We start from the raw sequence: 27,236 nt of genomic DNA on the forward strand, positions 1-27,236 counted from the left end.
ATTAGTACATATTTACATATATGAATAACCATTTGAAGCATACTGTATGTTTTATAGACAGCAAAAATAGCATGTATTTCACCAATATTCCAGAATAGTCAGCAAGCTTGACTAGTAAAACTACACAGCAGGATGTACAGTTGAAAGCTATGACCATATAACATTTTCCCAAGACACACGCAAGCATGAATCTGGCGTCCTCCATTCTTTCCGACAACAAAGCACCAGAACACAACCAGCTCGGAATCATGACATCAGAAGTGGGAATTATCAAGTTTCCTAGAGCACGTGAAGGCAGCATTATTTCCCCATCTTCCCAGTGGGAAACGCAACATCAGAGGGCGTTTCTGTGCAATTTTTTAAATAAAAAAAATTAATAGTTTTAATTAAAACTGAAAGACAAAAAACATTAAACTGACAGTAAAACCAAAGAAGTATCAAATTAAATTCACATTTTGATTCACATTTAAATATTCCTTTACCTAAAGTAACCTGTCGCTCTGGAACCATCTAGCTGTTCCAGAAAAAAAAGCTTTAACATGCAAATGCGGTGTGTTTTTTACTAACCAAATACGTGATTAACTTATTAAAATAAAGCATGATAAATATAGTTTACTCAAGAAAGCTAAGCATACGAAAACACATCAATAATTTTGTAAATGTGATGACACAAATATTACATATTATCATGGGCAAACGAAATACAGTGGATAGCAGTGCATTAAAGCTGAGACTCACATGAACACTACATTTTCATGACTGTAAGTCATTCCCTGTAAATGATAGTGAGCTTTAAATAATGATATATTTTGTGTATGAACCCATACAGTAGTGAAATAACAATGTTTACATATGATTTAACAGTTTATTGTAATAAATATCAGACATCTAAAAGTATATATTAATGTGTATGCAACTTTAAAGACGGTCCCTAAATTCACTACTATAAAACGTCCAACCAAAGCCATTTTTTGTCACGAAATGCGGAAGAACCCAAGTGCAGGCAGGCAGTGAAGGGGTTAACAAATATTTATTTTAAACCAAACAGAAAATAGAACAAAAACACCCACAATGGGGGAAAAACGAAACTAAGAATTATAACCAAAACAAGAGACTTCCCACGAGGGGGCAAAATGATAACAAGACAAATAACCAAACTCAAAGACACGACCAAACGTCTTAAATCATAAAAGGCACCAAACTCACAAACACGAACAAGAACAGGAACACGGGTAAGCACAGGAACAAGAACATGAACACTAACACAATCCAGGACACCGCAATACACGCACATACATAATACAATCCACGAGCACAAGACAAAGAAACAAGAGGGTATCTAAAGGGAAGACAAACGAGGGATAACGACACGGGGCAGGTGTGGGTAATCAAACACTTAGGGAAGGATAACGAGGAAACGAGATGGCGGGAACAGAGACGAGACACTGGAAAAACACATGAGAGGTAAAAACAAACATCTCATGGTCTTCCCACATAAAACCCAAGGACTCTGCCCCGATCCCACCACACGACTAGAATTTCATAAACAAGACGGTGGGACCGTGACATTTTTAAAGTAAAGTCTGCAACCATTAGGCAAAAAAGCGTAACGGCTAATGCCAACGCCCTGGCTTCAGCGGAAAAAGAGACCGCATGCTAGTTTTTTGAATGGATGTCATACCGTAAGCCAGTAGAGAAAAAATGAATTTGTAAATCTGTACGTGCATTTGGCAAAACTAACTAAGACTTTGAAATAGTACAAAACACATTACTTCTTGTTCTTTTGCTTCTCGTTGTTATAAAAAAGCGTCTTGTTAACATTATAGTGTTTTTGATTCGGTACTCAAGGGGGCCCTCTGGTGGTGCAGGGGCCCTACGCAACTTGGATCGGCACTGTTTAAAGCATTAAAGGTGCAGTTTGTAACAATTTTGCAGTAAAATATCCAAAAACCACTAAGCTAGTGTTATATATTTTGTTCAGCTGAGTACTTACAATATCTCAATATCTCCTTCACAGCATCATCAAGCTACGGCATTGTTATTGTTTTGATCAGTTTTTTACAAACTGCACCTTTAATGCTACTAATGATTTAGTGGAATTAAAACATTAAAAGCATCTGCTAAAAGAGCACCGTTCCATAAATTATTTCCAGGTTAAGTGGGAATTATCGAATTTCCGAGAGCACGTGAAGGCAACGCCGTTACGCTTTTTTGCCTAGGTTGCAGGCTTTCCTTTTAAAGGGAACCCGGTGTATAGAGAGAAGTATGGCTCAATGCGTTGTAATAGCCTTACACTACTAGCATTTGTCGTTAGAAACACATAAAATATTTTCAGTTCTTAAAAAAACCCTAAATGTAATACTCATTTTAACCTAAGGAGGCCGCCATGTTCTTTTTCGATGACGTAAACTGGTTGCACGCACAGCTAGGCAGCCAAACTAAACACCGACACACTAATCAGTTCTTCAGTAAATATAAGGTTCTGGAGGATAATATATATATACAGTACATGTGTGTGTAACAATGTTCACAGCAAGGAAGGAGGAGGGAACCGGCGAACGTTGAACATCAAAACTTTAATAAAATAAACAAACAACAAAACGAAAGTAAAATGCCGGCAGCTCCCTCACGGTCGACTGCCGGTCACACATAATAAAATATAACGTAAAGTCCAGGCCTGGTTCTCTCTCGTCCTTTACTGTTGTCGCTCCTCCTTTTATATAATGCTAAAAGAAGAAAGAAAATAAAGACGCTATTTGGTGTATTTTCTTACATTTTAATATTGTTTGTCAGAAACAACACAAACATGCATATTAATAACCAAAATCATTTCGAATTTATCATATACACGATGTTTTAGCCATTATAGAATGCATTTTATCCAGATTTTGACTTTCCTAACGTTATTGTCTCCCTCGGTCATTAGCTGACGAGGGCTAATATTCACGTGTGCTCTAATACAGAATAAATAACCAAACCGAAAGCATTATTATTGTGTTTATCATTATATTCTCATAATGTATAAAGTATGGTGGATGCTGATGTCTTAAATGTCTCAAAGGCGGTAGTTTAAAGCTATGATTTAATGCACGCCACCTTGAACAGACGTCTAGTACTGAACGCGTTCTTCTTTTATGGCTGGCAGGCTGGCTTGTGTCAAGAGGACATACCGCCACCTACTGTCCCTGTGTGTTTGTATATCTGATCTTATGTTTTACGTGTCATATTTTACTGTTATATATGGAAAACGTGTGTGCTTCGCTGTTGCGAAAGAGAACAGGTTAAGGTCGCAACCATTTGACGTCACGGATTCTGACGCAAAAAAATGGCGGCCTCCAAGTAAAAATATTTTTTCAAAGTTTATGAATACTGTGACAGTTACACTGTTTTTTATTTCACAATTATAAAGTCAATGCCATTGTTCATATATTAAGCCATACATCGCTCTATACCCAGGGATCCTTTTAAAAGGGCTTTGAGACAGCATCAACAGAGGAGAAAGCCCCTCCTACCACACAGAACTCGGGCGCGCGGCCGTCAATGGCACTGAGTAGTGCACGTCATCTATCTCTATCATGTAGCTAGAAACGCTAGTACGACTCGAAATTCTTCACCGATTCGGCCTTTACGACCAACATTGAGGTCGCACTCAGCTTCCTCCAGCCAAGGTGAAACAATTTGTCAAAGATGTTTGCTAAAGCTCGCGAGCCCAACCGAGAGCCGCTGAGGGCAGAACTAACCGTGTAAATTGAACCGCATTAGCTAGCTAGCTGGGTTTACCTTTATCTACGCTAATCGAGTCGAGCTAATATCATTCACGGCCAAAGTCTTTAGATGTTTAGGGAGACGGTTTTCGATAAGAAAGGCAAACTCGACGGCAGCCTGGAACGTGGCGTCTTCTGGAGGGGATATTTCGATCTGAGAAACGTAAGTTACATCGCGTTTGTCGGAATAAGTAGCAAGCTAGCGTTATCTAAAGTTACCGGGCTGGACGTGTTTTGTAACTGCTGCACTTAGGCCAGTCTCTTACTGTAGTCTGTGCTACACTGCTGCCTTTCCCAGTGTGAAAAAACCTGCTGCCAGTCAAGTAAGACAGCATTTTGGGGCTTCGATTTGAGCCTCCAGACAGACCTGTAATGCCCCAAAATACTGTCTTGGATGGTTATTAAGTAGGGGTTGACACACAACCAGGAATTCTCGCAGTAAACACTCTGGGCTGCGTTTCCCAAAAGCATCATTAGAACCGACGATGCTTTTGGGAAACGCAGCCCTGGCTGGTGGCACCATTAAGTTACTTGGAAGGAATATTGATTGTTTTTATGGTTGTTGTGACATGTAAGTCTGGACTTATTCCACCCACGTAAGTAGCAGTAAATAAAACAAGCTGTGATTAAAGTTACATATTCATGGCACAAATATTAAAAAGAGAGAAATTAAAGGGGTATATGACGCGAATACGTGTTTTTTTATGGTGCGAATACGTGTTTTTCTGTGTCTTTGGTGTGTTATAAGTTGCACATGCATGTGTTAGACACGTTAAATTGCAAAAAGGAAAGTGTTGGAACAAAGGATGCATTCTATCTAAAAGCGAATGCTCAAGCAGACCTGCCTGAAACGCCTCGTGTAACCACACCCCCACAAATCTACGTCAGTTCGTGGTATGATTTGACTAAGACCGCCCAAATGTATATGCAAGTAAGATGGGCGTGCTTTGGAACCTGATGTTCAAAATGTGGTAAGATGCGTTACATTTCCATCACACGCTTGCAATATTCGACCAATCACTACGCACTGGTTAACTGGCCAATCATAGCACACCTTGCTTTTCAGAGTGATGAGCTTTGTAAAAAATCTGTGCGTTTCAGACAGGAGGGGCAGAGAGGAGATACAAACATGCACGGTATGTGGAAATACAGCGTTTTTGAACCTTAAATCGTGTATACACTAGGGCTGCAACTAACGATTATTTTGATAATCGATTAGTTGGGCGATTATTTTTTCGATTAATCGATTAATCTGATAAAAATGTAATTACATCTTTTGCTTATAATAAGTAAATCAGATATGGGAAAAGTATACACAACTGAGCTCATTAGCCTTCTCCCAAAATGTTGTGAATATTTCCATAATTAACACACCTGGTGAGTTGATTCAGGTGTGTCATATTAGAAGCAACTGACAATAGTCTCTCCCAAACGTGGGCGCGAAGGGAGGGTCGGCCAAGGAAATCATTTTTTTGTGCCATGAAAAGTGAGATATTTGTCATTCAAATGTAGTGAAGTACAGTAAAAAGTAAACAAAAAAAGTAATACTTAAGTACAAATACTCAAAATGTGTACTTAAGTACAGTTCTCAAGTAAATGTACTTCGTTACCCACCTCTGAACTAAATAAACCACCAAATCCGGGTATTTAGCCTATTATGTACTTTGCAAAGTGCAAACGCCACAAATTGGGTTTTACTAAAATAATCTTTAATTTTGTCATTTAAAACACCTCTCCCCTTTAAACTTTAAAACTGCGCAGCTTGAAGAGATGCATGCAAAACACATCTGACTTTAAAACTGTGCACCTCGCGCTGCACGGAGAGAAGCATACACCGAGAGACACGTCTGACTTTAAAACTGCGCAACATGTGCCGCACGGAGAGACGCATCCACAGAGAGACACGTGTGACTTTAAAACAGCACAACTTGTGCCGCACGGAGAGACGCATCCACGGAGAGACACGTGTGACTTTAAAACTGCGTCACTCGTGCAGCACAGAGAGACAAGTGTGACTTTTAAACTGCGCATCTCGCGCAGCACGGAGAGACACATCTGACTTTAAAACTGCGCAGCTCATGCTGCACGGAGAGACACATCTAAAACGGTAATTTTAAAAGGGAAGAAGATGCGCTTGATTTATAAATGCGCAGCTCGCAAGTGACGTCACATATGGAGGACCAAGAGTGCCGATTAGCAATAAAACGAAGAATCAATTGATCAATTAAATAATTAAAACATAACAATGTTAACAAATAAATAACTTTTCAAATTGAGAAATTAATAGACTTATTTAAAATGGTTTATTTAATTTGTGTTTTAAAATGTAGTTTAATTGAACATTAAAACGTTAAATAAAAAAATTAATTTTAAATGTATAAATAAATATATACATTTACAACTGTTTATTTAATTCATGCTTTAAAACGTAAAAAAAAGTTTTATTGTGCACATTTTAAATGCACATTTTAAATCGCTTTTTAAAAAAGCATTTGTCAAATGCTTTTCTCTCTCTATTTGCCAATTGCTTTTCTTTTTCGTTTTGCCAAATGCTTTTCTTTATCCATTTGTCAATCGAGTCAAAAAATGCCATTGGACAGTACACACGTGGGGGCAACCAATCAGCTTTCGGCTCAGGTTTAGGATACACCCCTTCTCCCGCATGTCATACGAAGTAGATGTAAGGCGGAGTTTCAGTGGACGGCAAGAAAGACCTACCGCCATTAAAACAGTAACTTTATACCTTGCGCGCCATAACTACATGACATGGCAGATGTAAACTCGGACACTGCATATATGTGAACAAAACAAGCATACAGACAAAAGCTCAAATTAAAGCGTGGTTGCACACCGTACGGAGACGGGCTGCGCAGTCTAGAACAGTGGTTCTCAACTCATGGCCCTAGAGATCCACCTTCCTAACGAGCTCAGCCTTAATCCTGATAAAAAATCCATCGCGTATCACATTAAAGTACCTTAAGAGCGATACAAGTGCCAACTGCTTTGTATGCGTTTGAATCGCTCTAGCGGTACTTTAACGTGATACGGCAAGCAACCACCGGTGTGTACCCCTATAAAACAAGATGGACATTTGTTCTGCTCTTAGAATGAGATATGGCTACAAGCTTTGCTTGTTCTTTACTGCATTTTTAAATGGGCTGCCTGTCACCATTGTTTGCAGGATCTCTAATGTCTTGAAAGCTTTTGGTCAGTAGCTAATCAGGTACTGCATGCATCTCATGAGTGGATTATCAGATTGATAGCTTGTTAACCCCACTATCTTGAATCCCTTTGAACCTTTAGCCTTCTGTTTGCAAACGTTGATTAATAATAGGAAGGAAAATCGCACAAAGTCATGTTACCTTGAATCCATATCTATCATGACCCAGTATAAAAAAAGACACTGGTGGTTTATATTTTGCTTTTTCATGTGCCAAGTGAATGAGGACTGAGACTGAACAGTCATTGACATTCTGCATTAGGGATGGGCACGAGGACTCGAGTACTCAGATGCGACGATCGATGATGAAAACGATGATCGTTTGGGTCTATAAATTCAATTTTAAATAAAATTATTTTCTTTCCTTCTGATTTTCTGTTTATAATGGGTTCTAGTGTTGTATTCGCGCTGCTCGCGGAGCAGGGCGAGCGTTTTCAATCCATTCCCATGGAAGCTGAGCTTGCGTGGTGCTCGCGGAGCAGGGCATGGAAACTGAGCTCGCGTCAGATGAGCATAAGAGCATAGCTTTCCTGTAATTCAGTGGTTGGAGCATGGCTCTAACAACGCCAAGGTCATGGGTTCGATCCCAGGGATTGCACATAATTAGAAACAAATGTATAGTATAATGCAATGTAAGTTGTGTGACAGGGTAGGATAGGGCTGGGCGGAATGATGGTATATGCCGTTACCACGGAATAAAATGTCAACATTAAGAGATTTTTCTATTCCGTGTATTCCGCGGAATGTAAATAAGTAGGCGTGGTTAACTCTGCGCTCTGCAAGTTAGGCGTTATGAAAAAAAAGTGAATCCGACGCTTTCGCTCTCACCCGCAGTGCTCGTGCAGGGATCTGCGCGTGCATATAATAAAGCTCATTCTCAGGTATTTCAGAAGTCAGGTTGCTTTCTAAAGCTTGTTTACAGTTTTAATAAAGTTTAACTAGGCGAGTCAAGGAGAAACTTGTGTTGTAACGCGCGATGATGCTCGCCATGTGAGCGCTGCTACTTGGAGACGCGTGTGGAGTCACCAGAGACTTGCAGTGCAAAGACAAGCACAAGAATAAACAAACCTAAAGACAGAGAGTCGCAACACACTAAAAGTGCGCATCTAATAGAGTGAAGAGTGATAAAGACCTACAGTACAGACCCCATGAACACCAGTCGTATACTGTACTTTCATTGTTTGTGCATATATTCATACTTAATTGTTATACATGTTGTCTATCTTCGTACTGTTTACATATGATATAGCCAGAATTTAAATATAAATAAATAATAAATCTGATTATCAGAACGTAATTTGATATCCAAGCCACTTTATTTGTGGCAAGTCTCTTTGAGTTATCTTGTTTTACTCTTTTTGCTCAAACTTCTTCACGAGTTTTCAGACCATTATTAGCATGCAGTCAAAAGCTATAGCCCTATACATTTATTGTTCAGTCATTGTATAGTACATTTGACCTATCCTCATTTGTCCTGCACAGGAAAGCAGCTAAGGACAGTTACTTGTTTATGAAATGTAGAGCTGCATGGTTTGTTAAGAGGATCTTCCTGCATTTTGTATAGGGTTTGGCATATCAAATGAATCTGCCTGGCATGTGTCATGGAGCGTACTTACATTTGTTTTGGCATGGCACTCTTTCAGTGTCAATTTTTGTGTTGTCTGAAGAATTATGGATATATAATATGATAACGTGGTACGTGAAAGGGCCTGTTTAGGACTCATGTCTCCTGTCTGTAAATCTACTCTAATAATACAGCTGCTCTTGTATTGACATAATGCTGTTTGTTTCTCATTAGGGTCCAATAAACAAGACAACACAACAAGGCCACAACTCAGTGCCAGTTTAGGGGCTCTGACACTTGTTACACTTGTCTTTAAATTTTGACATGCATGGAGCACATGGTGTGCGTGGAAGCTTTTAGCGCATATATTTGTGTGTTATTTGTTTGACAATTTGTTTAATAAAGAACAATATTGTGTAAAACCACTATTGTAGTTAAATGCGCTTTGTAATGCTAGTTTTGTTTGTCAGATATCTTTCTGCACTTGTAAATCCAAGGGGCTGGTCACAAAAAAGGTGCTGAAGTGCCCTGTTGAAGCTCTCTGTTACCATAGAAACCACTCTCTTAGCTGCCACTCCAGGCACTGTAGGCATGGAAACGGAACATATGACAGTGGTCCAATGGTTACATCATTGCAGTACCATAGATCTCAGGAGTGTGTTGAACTCCTCTTCACTTCATTGGAATGTGGAAATCTTGTATGAGCAACCTGTCATCTAGATGTGTAACTGTTGAATGCAGGCCAACGTTAGGTCAGGTAAGGATAATTTTATGGTCACAAAATGACTCACCATGTTAGTGAACTGAGCTGGTAATGCAGGTTATTAATAGAATTCCTGGAGTTAGCATAGGAAATATCTCGTCAGGTTTTAGACTGGTGTCTGCTAGATAAGAAAGGGTTGTTATGAAAGTGCACTCCGGGTGATTGCTTGATCTGCAACGGACTTTCATGGGCACACTGCAAAAGTAGTTTCTGGTGAATGCTGACATTTTAAATTAATTGGGAGTCTGTCTTTAATGAAGATGTTATGATTCTAATGATGAGTAGTTGTGTGGGTGATCGTGGATGAAAGTCAGTGTTTGTCACAGGTGGCCTGAAGTGCTGGGTCGATAAGACCAGGCTGAATAAATCCCTAATGTTTTTTCTTTTGATGGGTCCTAACGTTGAAACGCTCTTCAAAGGTCTAGCCCACTTCCTGCATCTACTGGATGTGTTTTATTTGTTTATTTTAGTGCTTTGGCACAGCGTGCCCTCTGGATCCTCGCACATTCATAGGCAATGAGTTATCATCTGGCCTTTTTTCGTTTACTGTGATGCTAAACAGAGCGCATGATCAAAGCGTGGCAGATCCGGAGTCACAGCACAGGTGCTGAATGCTGTTTCCAACAAAAATGAGAGATGATAGAAAAGTGGTCTCCAAGAAGGTATAATTCACAGCATGGATGAATACATTACTGTTATGTACACTTTTACATATGTATTACACATACATGTGCTTTGTCGTTTTAAAGATGATCTATATATCTGTTTACAGAGGAGGTTTAAGGATATGCTGCTTCCCTTTGATGAAAACCGAGAAGTGATCTCAAAGCTGAAGGTTGAAGGTTTAGATAAATGGATGGGGGTTTGCATGCAATCCTATCTGGGTTTATTTATAGTTCAATAGACGTGAGGTGTGGCAAGCTCAGACGCCTAGACATGCGGTTCTGTGACATCATGGCATACCACATGACTGGATTGTAGCTTGCTGAGGAATAGCAGGGTCTCCATGGTACAAACCAGGATCCCTCTGTGTGTCATTTAAACCTATTTGCAGCTTGTCAAGACCACATGACAATTTAATAAGTCCCATGGTTGGACTCAAATCCAACCTTTTAAATTAGATGGGGGTCATTCTGTGTCAACTCAACCAGAGGTCCCCGGCTTGAATTTTTTCTATTTTTTCTATTTTTACAGGAGCAAGACCAACATCTGGAAATGCCACTGATGAATAGTTATTAAGTAATCAATTAATTTGTAGAGGGAGGTAAAAATGTCAATTTTCACCTGAAATTTGGAGCCATATTAGAGGGGGTAAAAATGAGATGGGAAATATGACAGCATCATAATTTTATTTTTACACTGAGATGCTAATCTGTTAATTTTAGCAATCCTTGATGCATTTTATGCCAATGGTGAAAGCTCAAAAATGAAGAAAGGGCACTTTTTGTGTTCTTTTTACAAAATGTGCATGCGTGTAACTCCAGAACTGTTAGAGAGACCTTAATGTCCTTTTATATTCTTGTAATTGACCTACTTGTCTTTTGGGAACTACATTATTAAAGCCCTATAAGCTTCAGTCCTAGAGAAATGAGGATCTCAATGCGGCTTCATGAGAAAACTATTAAAATGGACACATTTTCAGTCATCAACAACTAATTGTGGGTCATTTTTAAAAAATCTGTAACTTCATTTCTTTTAAAGAAGAATGTCTGAAGAACAAATAATGTTGAAACTAGAAATGTATCTTTTTTCCTTCTATTAAAACAACTGCACTAAACATAACCATTTCAGTGTCCTTTTGGCACTGAGTTACTTTCAAAAATGATCGGGTTAAGGCACATTAACTTGCTCTGAATAATTTATTTATAAGATTCTATATTTCTTTAAATTATAGGGAAATTTTGATAAAGGGATGTTGTGACTATCCCTTTATCAAAATCTCCCTATAACTCAAAGAAATATACAATCTTATAAATAAACTATTCAGAGCAAGTTAATGAATTACATTTTGAAGATGTTCGAAAACTGATGAAGTTTGCATACATGTCAAATGTGGTGAAAATTTTTGTCTGAAGTGAGCGTAAAAAGTTGAGAAAGAAAACGGATGTCAATACAATATATCTGACAAATAGTTCACTTTCACTTCACTTCACTTTCACATTAGTGACAGCAGCCTAATATTCCTGCTATTCTATGTAGTTGATATGACTCAAACAAATGAAAAGAGAAGCACTCACTGACTCCGTAACCTTTGTAGCTTTAATAGGAATTTGTATTGTTATCGTTTCACAGTTTGTAGTGCAAAATTTGCCAGTAGGAGTTTAAAAATGGAAAATAAATCTGCCTCCACTAATTATTATAAAAATATAAACGAGCTCAAAAAGGTGATCACTATTGCTTTTTTGAGGGCTCATTTATGCTAACCTGCTTTTACCAACTGCGATCTCATTACTATGTGTTGTGGATGTGACTTGTGCCATATCATCACCATTAATTAACCCTATGAAACTAATGATTAAATTACTACTTGAGCACAAAATAGTTTAGTAGAGTACACAATTCATCATAGATCTGGTCACTTTATTTTGCTCTCAAAATGCCACCCTCAATAGGACAACAAATGTGAGTCTTATTTCTTCCTTTTTAAAAAGTAGGATTTTTATTATGATGAATTTGGCTGAATTTGGTATGTTAAGCTATGTTTATATATACCATAATTGCATAAAACTATGGTTTTGTGGGTTATAATTATGCCCCCACTTCTTTCGAGTCATTCTGTGATCCATAAACAAAATGCATACATCAAAATTTAAGAAACGTCTGTTCAAAAACGGCATGTTACTAGTTTCAAGGGAAATTATTATTTTTTGTTTGACAAATAACCCTGCATATGTGTCTACTCTCACAACCCCGCAAAAAAAGTTTGATCTAGTTTGTCTGGCTGTGCTTCACATATTGGAAGCAGGGAAAGTTCTAATAATTAAACAGGCAAATCTTGGTTTATCAAATACACTTTTGTAAAGAGACCTACCACACTGCCCTAACAAGCATGAAACGAATGTATCTTTCACAGCTTTGGCTATCCGAGATTCAATTTTTCAATAATCATTCAAAACTTTAGTTAAATAAAAGTATGTAATTCACAAAAACAGTCCATATCAGTGTTTTAATATTATATATTATGTTGTTAATTAACATTATTGGTGCATTATTGTGTTTTAAATTTATAAGGTTGGTTGATTTAATATACTGTTGGGTTTTAATCTATATAAACGTGTCATATTCTCTAAAATTAAATATAATTTTTCTGGCTCCATATTTGTTTAAAAAAGTCAGATACCTGTACGTTTCTGCTGTGTCCTGCTGCTGTCACCACACAACATAAGCAGCAGGTGACGCAATTAGGAAATCCTCTGTGAGGCTAGGGCGTCTCATTTCAGTTCGGTTCTTGGACGTTTGAGGCTGCGTGCTTTGAAGAACAATTCCTCGTTTTTAAGTCTGCGACCTTAGAAGGTTGCAGCCCCCGAATTGGGACACAGCTATTGTAGCTTCAGAAGACTCATTGTAAAGTTGCAAGAAGCATTTATCAGGCCCTCACATCTTGGTGCACATTGGAGATGCTGGTGTGAAGTTTGAACATCCCTAACCTCTCAAGTTCATGTTTCATGGCACTCTGAGACTGCAGGGCCAAGAATCTCAAAATGATAATTTCACTTAAAGTTTGTTGTTAATAGAAATCCGTCTGTTGAGCACTAAGACTAATAAACCTTCCAGATTTGCATTCACTTTGCAGTGGGCGTTTTCGGACCATATGTGGCAGTTTGTTAAAATGGCTGCCGTATTTTCTCTCTATTTTTAACTTAATATGTGAAGGTGCACCATTACTGTGGTGCTACGTCACTGATGTAGTGTGAAGGAACATTTTATCTTAACTTGTAGGCTACAACATGTTTTTTGTTGTGCCACAACCCACTTCCCTCATTTTATTCCAATGTTTGTTGCACTCACACTTTGTTTTTCTTTCTCCATAGACGGTGGCCTGAGCCATGGGGGCGTTTTTGGACAAGCCCAAAACGGAGAAGCACAATGCTCACGGAGAGGGAAACGGCCTGCGTTTTGGCCTGAGCAGTATGCAGGGATGGAGAGTTGAGATGGAAGATGCACACACTGCAGCCTTGGGCCTGCCGCACGGTCTGGACGACTGGTCCTTCTTTGCGGTCTACGACGGCCACGCCGGCTCCCGCGTCGCTAACTACTGCTCCAAGCATCTGTTGGAACACATCGTCGCCGTGGGGTCGGCAGATGAACTGCGGAAGGCCGGAGCTCCAGCGCCTGAGACGCCGGCCATAGATGCGGTGAAGGGAGGAATCCGTGCCGGCTTCTTGAGGATCGACGAGCACATGCGCAGCTTCACAGACCTGCGGAATGGGATGGACCGCAGCGGCTCCACCACGGTCGCTGTGCTGCTCTCTCCCGAACACCTGTATTTCATCAACTGTGGGGATTCGCGTGCCCTTCTCTGTCGCAACGCTCACGTCTGCTTCTCTACACTGGACCATAAACCCTGCGACCCAAGGGAGAAGGAACGCATTCAAAATGCAGGTGGCTCGGTGATGATCCAGAGGGTCAATGGGTCGCTGGCTGTTTCTCGTGCACTAGGTGATTATGACTACAAGTGTGTTGAGGGCAAGGGCCCCACAGAGCAGCTTGTGTCGCCAGAGCCGGAAATATTCGAGATCGCCCGGTCAGACGCGGAGGATGAGTTTGTGGTGCTGGCGTGTGATGGTATCTGGGATGTGATGAGCAACGAGGAGCTGTGTGCCTTTGTGCGATCGAGGCTGGAGGTGACAGATGACCTGGAGAGAGTTTGCAACGAGGTGGTAGATACATGTCTACACAAGGTATGGTTCACTATGTACCCCTTAAGGTTGCGTTTAATGCTATGGAGATTTGTTACCTTCAATTTTAGTTTAAATGAAGCTCATGTTTGTCACTGATGTGAATGCTAACCTGCTGTTTATGTGTTACAGCGTGCAAAGACTTTGCTTTACTTATTTGACTTGTGTGACACTTGTTCTAAAATATATTTTGCTCAGATTTTTAGATTCTTTCTCTTTTTCACCTTTCAGGGAAGTCGAGATAACATGAGTATTGTATTAGTCTGTTTGCCAAATGCACCCCAGGTGTCAGAGGAGGCGGTGAATAAAGACGCAGAGTTGGACAAGTACCTTGAGTCACGCATGGAGGGTGAGAACTAGACACACACATTCACGTACAGTATAAATATGCCTAGATTGTTCACTGTGAGTCTTGGAGCATTCGTACAACCATATAAATAGTCAATGTTTGGCTCAGTTGATTTAGAGTGGACCACAAAAGCATTTGGATTCTTATAGCACACTTAATGTGTGAATGTCATTGCATTATGTAACATTGTTAAGGCAAGTGGCCTTTTTGAAAGAAGGAAATTACACTTTTTAAATAAAATCACAGCACAAAAATAGTTTTGTTAGGTTTTAATGCATTTGTAGGTATGTAATTCATAAGTGTTTGGACACTTTCTGACTGTCTGGTTATCATTAGGATAATATGTCTATAGTGTTGTCACGATACCAAACTTCGATACCAGTCGGTACTAAATGTGACGATACTTGCATTTCCCGCTATCATTTTGAGCGCTGTTGAACAGATTATGAAAGACCTCTGATTGGCCATTGTGTTTCCAAGCTCATTGGATATGTCTTTGAATGGCTCCTTACTGAGCGCTTGCGTAACCAAACACGGAAGCGTGTGAAATGATCATTGCATCGCACTCTCTACCGAGCGCTTACAAAGATACATACGGAAGCGTTTGATTTAGACTTTGATAGGCAGTACCGACTGGTACCAAAGTTTGGTGTCATGATAAGCCGCAGAAAAAATCAAGAGACCATTTTAAAATGATCATTTTTGTTTAATTCTGTGAACTATTAACAATTTTTTTGACCAAATTTCAAATAAAAATATTGTTTCTATTTGCATTTATTTGCAGAAAATGAAAACTAGAGAAACAGGTCAAAATAACAGAAAAGATGCTCTGTATTTTTTCAGACCTCAAATACTGCAAAGAAAACAAGTTCATATTCACTTTTAAGCAATACAACTGTAATATTTGTACATGTATTTAAGAAAAGTTACAAAAAATACATATGAAAACTATGATAAAAATCAAGTTTATCATATGTCTTGTCATGCTGTCAGTCTTTCACATTGCTGTTGGTTGACTGTAGGTCACTCTTGAGGTTTGATTTTGTTGAAAGTCACACTACTAAACCTTACTGTCTAACTACAGACCAATATCAAATCTTCCTTTTATAGGCAAGATCATTGAAAAGGTTGTCTTCAATCAGCGGACCAAATTCTTAAACTCAAATGGCTACCTGGACAATTATCAGTCTGGTTTCCGTCAGCATCACAGCACAGAGACAGTGCTCATAAAGATAATAAATGATATTCGATTGAATTCTGATTCAGGCAAAATATCAGTTCTGGTATTACTAGATCTCAGTGCTGCCTTTGACACGGTAGATCACACCATACAATTTGTATATGCTCCCACTTGGCCAAATAATGAAAAAGTACCAAATTGCCTACCACAGCTATCCTTATGACACTCGAGATCTACCTAGCCCTCTCACCCAATGACTACAGGCTATTGACTCTCTTTGCCAGTGCATTGATGAAATTAACAGCTGGATGTGTTAAAACTTCCTTCAGTTAAATAAAGACAATTTTTATTTATTTGGTAACAAGGATGAAACTAACAAGGTAAACACATGCCTTGACTTAAGAGGTCTAAAGACACAAAGTAAGGTAAAAAATCTTGGTGTCATTTTAGAGTCTGACCTTAGTTTCAGCAGTCACGTAAAAGCAATAAGCAAATCAGCGTACTACCATCTCAGAAACATAGCCAGAATCAGATGTTTTGTCTCAAACCAAGATTTAGAGAAACTAGTTCATGCTTTCATCACCAGCGGGGTGGATTACTGTCCTTACAGGGCTTCCCAAAAACACCATCAGACAGCTGCAGCTCATACAGAACGCTGCTGCCAGGATTCTGACCAGAACCAAAAATCTGAGCATATCACTCCAATCCTCAGGTCCTTACACTGGTTACCAGTTACTTATAGAATCAACTTCAAAGTATTATTAATTGTCTATAAATCACTCAATGGGACTTAAATACATTTCAGATATGCTTATTGAATATAAACCAGATCATTAGGATCAAGTCAGTTAGAGATAACAAGGGTTCACTCAAAACAGGGCGAGTCAGCATTTAGCCATTACGCCACCCGTAGATGGAATCTGCTTCCAGAAGACATCAGATGTTCACCAACAGTAGCTACTTTTAAATCCAAATTAAAAACACACTTGTTTATCTGTGCATTTACAACCTGAGCACTGTGCTGGTTTACATCAACTGAATTTCTATTTCTTTTGTTCTTATTTTAATATATACACTCACATTTTTAATAAATTTTATTGCCGTTTTATTGTTTCTTAAAATCTAAAGTTGTATTTGTGATCTTAAATCATTTGCATTTTAAAGATACGTCTTATTTCTCTTTGTCAGTCATTTTATGTAAAGCACTTTGAATTGCCCTTGTGTATCATCTGTTAGTTATGAGTCCTTCTAAAGCTGACTATGAAAAGTAAAATTAATTCTGAGAAAAGGTCTAACATTCTTTTGAAGATGACCCTTGATATTTTATTAATGCAATGCCATTCATTTTCAGTGTCTAAAAGTGTCAGAATACTTTTTGGGGTCGCTGTAAAACACACATTAGTTTCAGAATAAATGCCATGTTCCCTCCCCCACATTTTGTAATTCTCTGCTTATGTTCTTGAATGCACTATCCTATCTTCCTTCCTCTTTGATCTCCCTCTCTTCCCAGTTTAATATCTTTCAATAGCCTGACATATTTCACTTTCGTCCTCCTTTTCTCCATTGGCCTTCTTTTTCCGCATATGACGTGGTGGTACTCTGGCAAGTGTTTGTTATTTTTGTGGGGTTTTGGGGGTTATGTAAACGCTTGGCTCCAAGCATTGGGCAAAGGTTGGGGTAACGTTGTAATGTTTGGCTGGGTGCTTAGAGGGCCTGAGTGAGTCGTCGGCACTGCTGCTCTGGTGAGGAATGCGCTGGCTGAACATCTAACTGGCAACAGGCCCAGAGCAGACCAATTGGGCCACAGGGTTTCCTTCTACAGTCTGTCTCGCGTGTTTTCTTGCTTCTCTCTTAATGTCTCTGTTTCTTTATTTCTGTCTCTTTACCTTCCATTGGCGTTTCTTTTCTCCTCAGAGGCTTTTCACTATTTACCCCATTTCTTTCTTTAAAATAATACCAAATATTGGCAATAGTGAACTAGTATCCACTGATATGAACTCATTTCTCTGTTGGCTCCTCTGAAATAAACCAGGACACATATTCGACAGTCCTGCTATATTTGTGTTCCATTGGCTGCTGAATTTTGTAAATATTTAGCAAGCTTTAACCTGTGGTTGATCTTTTGTCCTCATCAGAGCTCATAGAGAAAGCAGGGGAAGAAGGCGTGCCTGAGCTGGCACATGTCATGAGCAGCCTTTCCCAAGAGAATATCACTAACCTCCCACCAGGGGGCGGCCTTGCCAGCAAGTAAGTAAATATTACCCTTGCAAGCATAGATTGACACCTGCATAAGTACAATTACAGGGTGTGGGGTGTTAGGAGCTTGAAAAGTTTGTAGGTTCACTATCAAGCAGACTTGAACCAGAATCTTGCTTTCTTCAATGGACGTTATCCATTGTGATAGTTTACCCAAAAATAAAAATTCTGTCATCAATTACTCACCCTCTTGTCATTTCAAACTTTTATGACTTTCTTTCTTCCGCAGAACACAAAAAGAAGATATTTTGAAGAATGTTGTTAACCGGCACCCAATGACTTGCATTGGTTTTGTGTCCATACAATAGAAGTGAAAGGGGATCAGTGCTGTTTGGTTACCAACTTTCTTCAAAATATCTTCTTTTGTGTTCTGCGGAAGAAAGAAAGTCACACAGGTTTGAAATGAGGGTGAGTAAATGATTTTTGGGTGAACTATCCCTTAAGTAAAGAGTCTTGTCCATTTTGAGTCATACACCTCATATTTTAATGATTTAATAAAACAATTTAAAGCAAATACTGTACAAAATCACATCACTTGTATGTGAATACAGAACGCAGATTACTAGTGCAAATAGGTGAATCCCCAATGAAATCTGCTTACAAAGCAGCACTCACACAGATGCCAGATGCCCATGTTGTATGCACTGCACAGTTTTAGCATTACGCGCACCACCAAAACGAATCAGACGAATGTTAATCATTTCCAATTTTATTTATTTGTACCTTCTTAAAGCACAGCAATAGCAACACCTTGTCATTCCTTGATATTTTTATACAAGAGCCACAAGGGGCTAAAATAACTTCTGTTCTGGAAGCATGAGTTATAAATGTTTTCACATTTTCTGTAACAGTGTGTCTGTTTTTTTGTCGCTGCAGGCATAGTGTTATTGAAGCAGCGTACAAACGGTTGATCCCCCAAAGAGAAGAGGACGGTGTAAGTATGCACAGCCTAGTTTTTTAGAGGTCTCAAACCTCCCAGTATGGTGGCAGCTTTGCCCCAGGGTTTACAATAAAAGGATAGACGTGTAGAGATCCCACCTTCCCCTTTGAGTCATCTCATCATGAGACGTTACCTTGAATCCCACCTCACTCAATCTTACCTAAGCTCTCTATCACAGGGGTTCCCAAACTTTTCAGCCCGCGATCCCCAAAATAACAGTGCCAGGGACTCATGTCCCCCACTATTCTCGGAGGTGGGTAAAGTATACAAACATTGCTCGCAGCTGCGCACATGCACTTATTAGGTCTATCCAAACACGTGCATAATGACGACACAAAAGAACACAGTCTAACATAAAATGACTTTATAGTTATTTACTCATTATTTTACTCTGTTGTTATACATAAACCATGAACTATTACTAAAGATGGTCAAATTTCATCAAACTGATTCGAGTGCTGATGGATGTCCTCTTTATGCAAATGCCGGCCACTTTTTGTAGGCGACCTGAGGATGATAGCCTTTCTGACTGCAGCGCTTCCCCGCCCTCCTCAGCTGGCCTCCCTGAGTTGTCTTTGGTCGATATTAACCAACGTTTCATTTCGACAAATAAAAATATCCTAAATTTAAAGCCTGAAAAATAATCTGCGTGCACAAATGGGAATGTTTAATGTGGTGCTGTAAATTGGCTTGCTGCACCTAACCTAATGCGGTTGCTAATGTGACGTAATCACCTCAGGGGTCACGATCGAGGGAGAGTTTATTTTTAGATTAACTAATATTTTTATGTTTTGTTACACTTATTGATTAAATACGCTATTCCTAAAAATAAAAGAATGAATTCTGGAAATCATCTCACGACCCCCGGGGGGTCCCGACCCCTACTTTGGGAACCCCTGATTTATCTCACACCGCGCTCCATGCATTAAAGGCGGGGTAACCGATTTCCGAATTACGCTTTAGACAACTGAGTCGGGCCGAGTACCAAAACAACCTTGTAGCCAATCAGCAGTAAGGTGCACAGTGCACAGGACGGACATTAGCCGAGCCGAGCGCTGACGAAAGATGGGGGTAGGGGTGTGTTTGTTTTGGTGATTTGAACATCAACAACGGCTAAGAGAAATCGGACACCCCGCCTTTAACTTATAGAATTTAGAGTTAAACATCCAGATCAGATCACCGCAGCTGTAATGACCTCAGAAAACGAGCCTCTGCCTCTAAGCACAGTGGTTGAGATCACCACATCACACAAACACTTTAAACACACCCCATCAAGAGGTGACGTGAGATTTATTGGCATATGAACAGATGGGGAACGGCAAGTGATTAGTTACAAAGTTTGTTATTTTAATAGCTTGTAAATAGCCGTTTACTTTTTGAACTCTTTAGCCTTGTCTCATGATGATGATGTGATGTCACCGCTTAATGTGTGGTTTGAATAAATCACACTGAATTGCATGCTGGAAAGCCTGCGGTGATACCTGCCTTAAAAATCTGACCCTAAGTGTCTGTTGGTGTAAAGGAATTTTCATTCCTCATCTATCTGTTCCTTTCTCTCCTACTAGACATCCAAGAGATGTGTCTGTGTGTGCACGCATGTTTGAAAGATAGAGAGAGGTGACGTTGTCTGGACTCTTGGACTGTTCTTATTGTTAAAGATGTTTTGTTGGTTTGTTGTGAGAAGTAGACTAGGCCTGTGTGTTTCTCCGTGATAGCCTGTGGCAAGCTTTATATAATCCGTTAGTAGGGATGCATGATAAATTATCGGCCATATCGCAGGGTTTTTCCTGACTCAAAATGAGGCGGAGGTGGTGCCATCTTGATCTTGTACACACACACATATTATTAAGTTATATAAAACATTACTTTTATTCAACCAAACAGAAATATATTTTTTAATCAAATAGTGTTTTTTATCATTTTCAACTAACTTTTCAGCCCACAATAGCCAACTGAATTAATTAATTAAGTCTTACTAAATGAGCAAAGCTCATTCACATCTTGCATTCTCTGTGGTTCACTTTAAATGATTCAAGGATCTCTTATATTCGCTAGTGACTGAAAAGTTCAATGGTTTAAATTAATCCGTTCAAATGAGTCATTCGTGTGCGAGTTGTTCTGAACGCAATGTGCGTTCATACTGGCGAACTCGCTGTGTACAGTATACGCTGATTCAACGATCCAACTGCACAGCTAAAGACATTACAATGATGTACGTCATGTTAATTTAAGAAATTGAGGGCTGAAAATGAGCGACACCTGGTTGTTCCATCACAAAGAGGCACCAAATCGCTTGCAAAAACCTTTACTCATTCAGTTCCCCTATGGTGGAATGAACTGCCAACCTCCACCCGAACTGCAGCATCCTTCAAAACATACCTGTTCCGCATTTATTTGACTAACCAATAACTGTCTGACTGCCTGTCTGTCTGTCTATCCAAAAAATATATATATATTGTTGTTCATTCTCTCCTTTGCTTACTCCAGCTTTAATCCTCCAAGTAGCACGGCCTTGTAAACTAACGGTACTGTTTAGCGTGTTGACAAAATGTTTATATAATCTCCTACTTGTAAATGTAAAGTAGGCTTGGTACATGATTTTCAGGGGAAAAAGAACTTAACGTTTACCTTGTTTTCTGCAGTCAATGTTTTCAAATAAAAGTAGTTATCCACTTTTTGCCTTAGGGAATTTAATATTAATATTTAGATACTGTATATCGACCAATATATAGGTTATCGGCTTACAATGTTAAAGAATTATCGGTTATCGGCCAAAATTTACATATTGGTGCATCCCTATTTGTTAGTTAATGTGTTTTATACAGACAGTTTGTATAACCTTGTAGCTGCTGTTATTGGCTACAGTATTCTTGATAAACATACGACACAAGGAATAGGCATGCCAAGATACGCTTATGAAGTTAAATGCATGTATCATAAAAGGATGATATACTGTAAAACACACAAGCTAAGGTTCATTCAAATATACGATATAATTATAGAACTAATGATGTATGTGTGTTCACCCTTTGATTTATGCAGCCCACCTGTTTCATTTGGTAAGTTGATACTAATGTTTTTTTGTAGAGCAGGCAGTTCATTTTCAACATAACTTCCTCACTTCATCTTGCTGGAATGTACCGATTGTATCAAGGGTTGATGGATTTTCCATTTGTTAGTTAATTGAATCTCAATCATCAGACAGTTGTCAGTTTAAACTGTCCAAAAGTGCAATATTATACTGTACTTGTTAAATATCATTTAAGTCCAGTGGATTATTCACTACTTTTTTTCAGAGCAAAGGTTTGGCTGTCAATGAATGCAGATGGTCTGTTTAAATTGGATTAGATTTGATGTTTTCTTGCGTGTTAGTGGTTGACCAGTGTACAGACAAGGCCAATAAATGATTTTAAATCCTAAAATCTTATGTAACCTATAATGTCTTTTAAAGATTTAAATCCACAAACTTTGCAACGTGCAAAAATTCAGCAATTAGATGCACATTGTTATAGTCAGGAATAAAGTATTCGTTTCAGGAACGAAAAGCATCAGATCCAGGCTGTATGAAGTGCAGGCAGTCTTGCTGATCTGCTCCATGTGTGGAAAAAGTGACATAGCTTGATGCCGTCTCTCTGTGAGGAAAACATGATTGCTAGTGCGCTCATCATTCAGTTAACTACTGGGTGTTTGGTTGTTTACCTTCTTTTATAATGTTTTATCAGTGTCTGTATTTGTAACTAAAGGTACATGACTGCATTCTCATCCCACGGGTCTGACAAAATTGCCCAAAAATGCTGTGTTATGCATGCCAGGCCAGTAGTTGGCAATGTCAGTTTGTATGTCAGCTAGGGCTGTCAATAGATTACAATTTTTTATCACCATTAATCGCACCCTTGTCATGTGATTAACTGTGATTACTCACACACGTATAGTGAAATTAAACATACAATATTTATTTTGTTTATTTTAGTCCTGTCAATCGATTAAAAAAATTAACTAACTAATCAGAAACAGCATTTATGTTTTTAAATATACTTTTACGTTCTAATAATGTCACATTTTACAGTATTTCCAAATTAATGTAGAAACCACACATTTCTTTAACAGCATCATTTTATGAATGAAAGCTAACATTTGAATATTGTTGGCTTTGCAACTGATGTCTTTATTAAATATATTATTTTTCTACTAATCAAACCCATTATAATAAGTGTGCCCTTCCAACCAGTCTAACAGGTAGGAAATATACAGAAAATAAATAAAGTTCTCAAACACTTAACAGTCTTTACTGCTAAATACATGAAATACAGAAGAATCCTCATAAAAGCTACAAAATCAAAATTGATTTCTTCTTTTCTTTTGTTCTTTGATTAACAGGACAGGAGTCACAGCAGCACCTTTAAGAACGCGGCCCCTTTAACTCAACTCAACTTTATTTATATAGCGCTTTTTACAATTTTCATTGTTACAAAGCAGCTGTACATAAGACATATTGACTATAAGCAAAACAATTAAAGTTGTACCTGCAAAAACAAGAAAAAGGTGAAAACAAAGAAGACAGACATACCCACATACAAAACACTCCACACACACAATATGCACATGTACTAACACACATACACATAGACACATGGACGCACACACACACGCACACACACAGTGAGAGCACACATTTAAGATAAAGGAGAGAGAAGCACAGGTCAAATATAACAGACTATAAATTCCTATATGCAATATTAATTAAGTAAAACTTTAAAATTCTAAAGCAGCCCCCCCGGCCAGGCAGATAAGGCAGATAAAACAGTATGCAAACGGTGGCGAGGAACCCAAAACTCTAATCGAGAAAAAAAAAAACTTTAAGAGCTGCCACTCTGAGCAGGTCTAATGTGCTTCCTATTGTTGACTACTCTTTGCATTCATTTAAAGGAGTCATGAATTAAGACATCAATTTTAACCCGAGCTTTTGTTATATAAGAGGGAATCGTATTCAAGCGGACATCCTGTAAGTGTCAGAACTGAAAACGCCCTTGTTACTGAAATTACAACTGTTATTGACACCAGGCCCAGCAAACGGCAGGTCCTGGAATGGTGCATTCCAGTTGTAATTTTTTCTATAGATAGGTTGAACACCGCCTCCACAGAAGAATATCAATGACTACATCTCTAGCCCCGCCCACTGGTTCGTGCATGACAGTACTGAACTAACACAAATTGCGCGCAACAAGATAGAGCAAGCAAGCAATATTTCACTGACTGAAATGCAAATCAATTTATAACCTTTTATAGATTTTTTTTTCATATTCTGTCTATCAGTTAAAATAAACCCACCATAAAAATTATAGACCCTTCATTTCTTTGTAAGCAGGCAAACTTACAAAATCAGCAGGGGATCAAATAATTATTTCCCTCACTGTTATTCAAGGTTTACATTTATATATTCAGACTTATAACTATATATTCGGATTTACATTTGTATATTCAGGGTTTACATTTATATATTCAGATTTATATATTCAGACTTATAACTAGGGCTGAAACGATTCCTCGAGTAATTCGAATACAAAAATCATCGAGGCAAATTTTGTTGCCTCGAAGCTTTGTTTAATCCATTTAACTACAGTACACACGGAGCACTGCGTTTCCCCACGGACCGTTATTACTGACGCACAGCCCGCTAAACTCTATTCATGTTACAGGGCTCTCAAGTCTCCCGCATTCACCGCGAGACACGCATTTTAGTCTGTTCACACGCTCACACGTATATCTCATACTGATAAATAACTGATAGCTTATTGAAATGGTGAACTGCTATTATACTTAGTTTTAGTCTATTTTGCGAGTGAAACTTGTTTTCGGCTGCATTGAGTCCATAAACTAGATGCGGACTTGTGGAGCCGAATCCTGTTATTTACACATGTCATCTGGCTGTTCTGCGTGAATGAACTGCACAGTTTAACGTGCTACACGCGTGATGCTCATAAATTTGTCTGCGTCTGCGCTGAATGATGACATGAACTTCACCTCCAGAGTTGCTCTGAGAGTTTATTTCATGAACATGTTATTGTTTGAGTGAAGAAACAGACATACTAAAAAATAAGCGTCTTCCGACAACCTGCCAAAATAAAAGTCATAGGCTATATATTACTATTTAATAGTAAAAAAAAAAGAAACTAAAACTAATTTATATAAACTAAATGCATCATGCATAAGCTGAAGTTAGTTGTTTACCTTTGAAATTATTCTTTCTATTTTTATTCATGTTTCTTATTTATATATTTGTATTATATTGCATTTTGAATTTAATATGGCAATGGAATATACTAAATGGGTTTAGTTTTCACAGATATTAATGTATGCAATTTCAGCAATAAAAACTTTAATTATTCTAAAAAGGAAACAAATGAGTTGTTTTACTCATTTTAAGAGACCTGTCTTATTTTCTCTTGTATATTTAGTATTGTTTTTTAATAAAGAAAAAGTATTTATTATCCGAATACCCGATTAATCGATGGAAAATCAGTAAAATACTCGATTAGTAAATCGATAGCTGCAGCCCTACTTGTAACTATATATTCGGACTTATAACCATATACTGTATTCACACTTTTAACAATATATTCGGATTTACATTTATAAATTCAGGATTTATAACTATATATTCAGATTTTATATAATCATTTCCTGTTTGGCCCCCCATAATATAATATATATATGGACATGTCAGTATTAGCCATTCAATTTATGATCAGTTACACAAACATTATATAAGGCAGGAAATAGCTCATCTACTGTAAGTGTGTTTTTGAAAAATAATTCGGTTAGGTAATAGATATGATACATTTTTCCCTCGGTCTGAATCAGTTATGATTTTCTGAATAGTTCTCTGAAATAGTTCTCCAGAATCTTGCATGTTGATGCTTTGTAGATGTGGCAGATGTGTAACATCATAATGGTGTCATTGGGAAGAACATCAAATCTATAGTGCAAGCAAATTTTTAACTGTATATACTGTTTTTTTCACTCCGTTATTGTGAGTGAGAATTCTGTCATTGTTTGCTGTTCCTTTTAATCCTTTGTATTTTTTTTAGCGTGATAATGATTAAATCACTGGTGCTTAGAATACATACAATATTAGACAAAGAAATGGAAAGCCTAACAATTCTAACAATCTAGCTATAATAAAATACCAAATGTGATAAGCGCTTACTGATCTTGTACTCTCTGTGGACTCTTTGCAGAGTGCTGCTGACCTTGAGGACCCCTGGTAGTCGTCCCTGGTAGAACCCTTCTTCTCTACACAGACATCAGTCGTGTTCCTTTTTCCAGCAAAACCAAGAGATTCAACGGACAGTCTTTCAAGAGTCACAACACAATGGAAACCGTTCAACCAAAAGCATTACAAACACTTTTTTTCCAATAGAAGAGGGAAAGATCCAGTTTGAAAAAACTCAACTAATTGACAAAATACACATCATACAATAAAAAACAGTTTTCTTACTTTTTCTGTGGTGGCTGTGGGTGTTCATTTTGAAACTAAGGATGTTTTTGTGGGTTGGACCCATGAACGTGCTGTGGTGCCTTTTTCAGTTGGCTGCAAACGAGTGACTTTTGACAGATGCCCTGAGCCCAGGATACAATAGAGAAACTTGGCTATGAGATACCACTGCAGCCCCTGGTACGGCGATCATCACTGAGTTGAAGCGAGGATGTATTTGACTGACGAATGTGTGTGGAACATGTTTTAAAGAATTGCTTAATTTACTACATAACCTGTGTGGAAAGGTGTGGAGCTTGTTGGCTTTATGCGGCTTCCTTCCTTCCCCTCTCAATGTATGCTGACTGACCTTTCGTTTCGCAGGTTATCACTTGATTGGTTGTCGAAAGCTTTTTAATCCTGCTGTTTCAGAGAATATAGAATATATATAGAGAAATATATATAGAGAAATTGATATATATTTTTTATTTTTCCCAAGTTTGATGTTCTTTGTGGCTTAACGTGTGAGAAGCAATAGAGTTGTGTTGGTGGCGACTGACGTCGTGCGAATTACTTTTTTTGACACATTTGAGATTTTAAAGTTATGTACTTGTGTAACCCATGAACTGTGGGTGTTGATGGCTAAAAGCTATTGTTACTGCCCACCAAAGCCACACAGCTTTTCTCAGCTCCCCTCTGTATTATATATCTAGGTCTTCTTTTCCTATGGCCTCACTTTCACAACGCAGATGTGAACTTGCAGCGATCTGCCTTTGTTTTTCCTTTTTTCCAGAGTATATTGTAAAGTGGTGTTTTGGTTATCTGAAC

At 38.4% G+C, this 27,236-nt stretch overlaps 1 protein-coding gene across 5 annotated transcripts; it reads left to right on the forward strand.

Annotated features, from left to right (window-relative positions):
- The first annotated feature begins 3,511 nt into the window (after positions 1 to 3,511).
- ppm1ba (protein phosphatase, Mg2+/Mn2+ dependent, 1Ba) lies at positions 3,512 to 26,431 on the forward strand. Of its 5 annotated transcripts, XM_057341767.1 has the most exons (8): positions 3,512 to 3,927; positions 13,343 to 14,212; positions 14,441 to 14,558; positions 17,874 to 17,985; positions 18,871 to 18,928; positions 19,113 to 19,187; positions 21,977 to 21,993; positions 26,173 to 26,431. In XM_057341767.1, coding segments are annotated over exons 2-8 (1,236 nt in total). In that variant the 5' UTR covers positions 3,512 to 3,927; positions 13,343 to 13,357; the 3' UTR covers positions 26,174 to 26,431. The 5 variants fall into 5 exon arrangements, with proteins under 5 accessions (XP_057197750.1, XP_057197748.1, XP_057197752.1 ...); XM_057341765.1 differs by lacking the exon at positions 21,977 to 21,993; XM_057341769.1 differs by lacking the exon at positions 19,113 to 19,187.
- Positions 26,432 to 27,236: the final 805 nt, after the last annotated feature.

The sequence above is a fragment of the Triplophysa rosa genome, linkage group LG9 (assembly GCF_024868665.1).
Source record: "Triplophysa rosa linkage group LG9, Trosa_1v2, whole genome shotgun sequence".
In the NCBI taxonomy this organism is placed as follows: domain Eukaryota; kingdom Metazoa; phylum Chordata; class Actinopteri; order Cypriniformes; family Nemacheilidae; genus Triplophysa; species Triplophysa rosa.

Excerpts from the sequence above, each read along its gene's own strand:
- ppm1ba (XM_057341765.1), top strand. The coding sequence starts at position 13,358 with ATGGGGGCGTTTTTGGACAAGCCCAAAACGGAGAAGCACAATGCTCAC. Across the intron at positions 14,213-14,440 it reads TAGATACATGTCTACACAAG|GGAAGTCGAGATAACATGAG; the intron begins GTATGGTTCACT and ends TTCACCTTTCAG. Across the intron at positions 14,559-17,873 it reads CCTTGAGTCACGCATGGAGG|AGCTCATAGAGAAAGCAGGG; the intron begins GTGAGAACTAGA and ends TGTCCTCATCAG.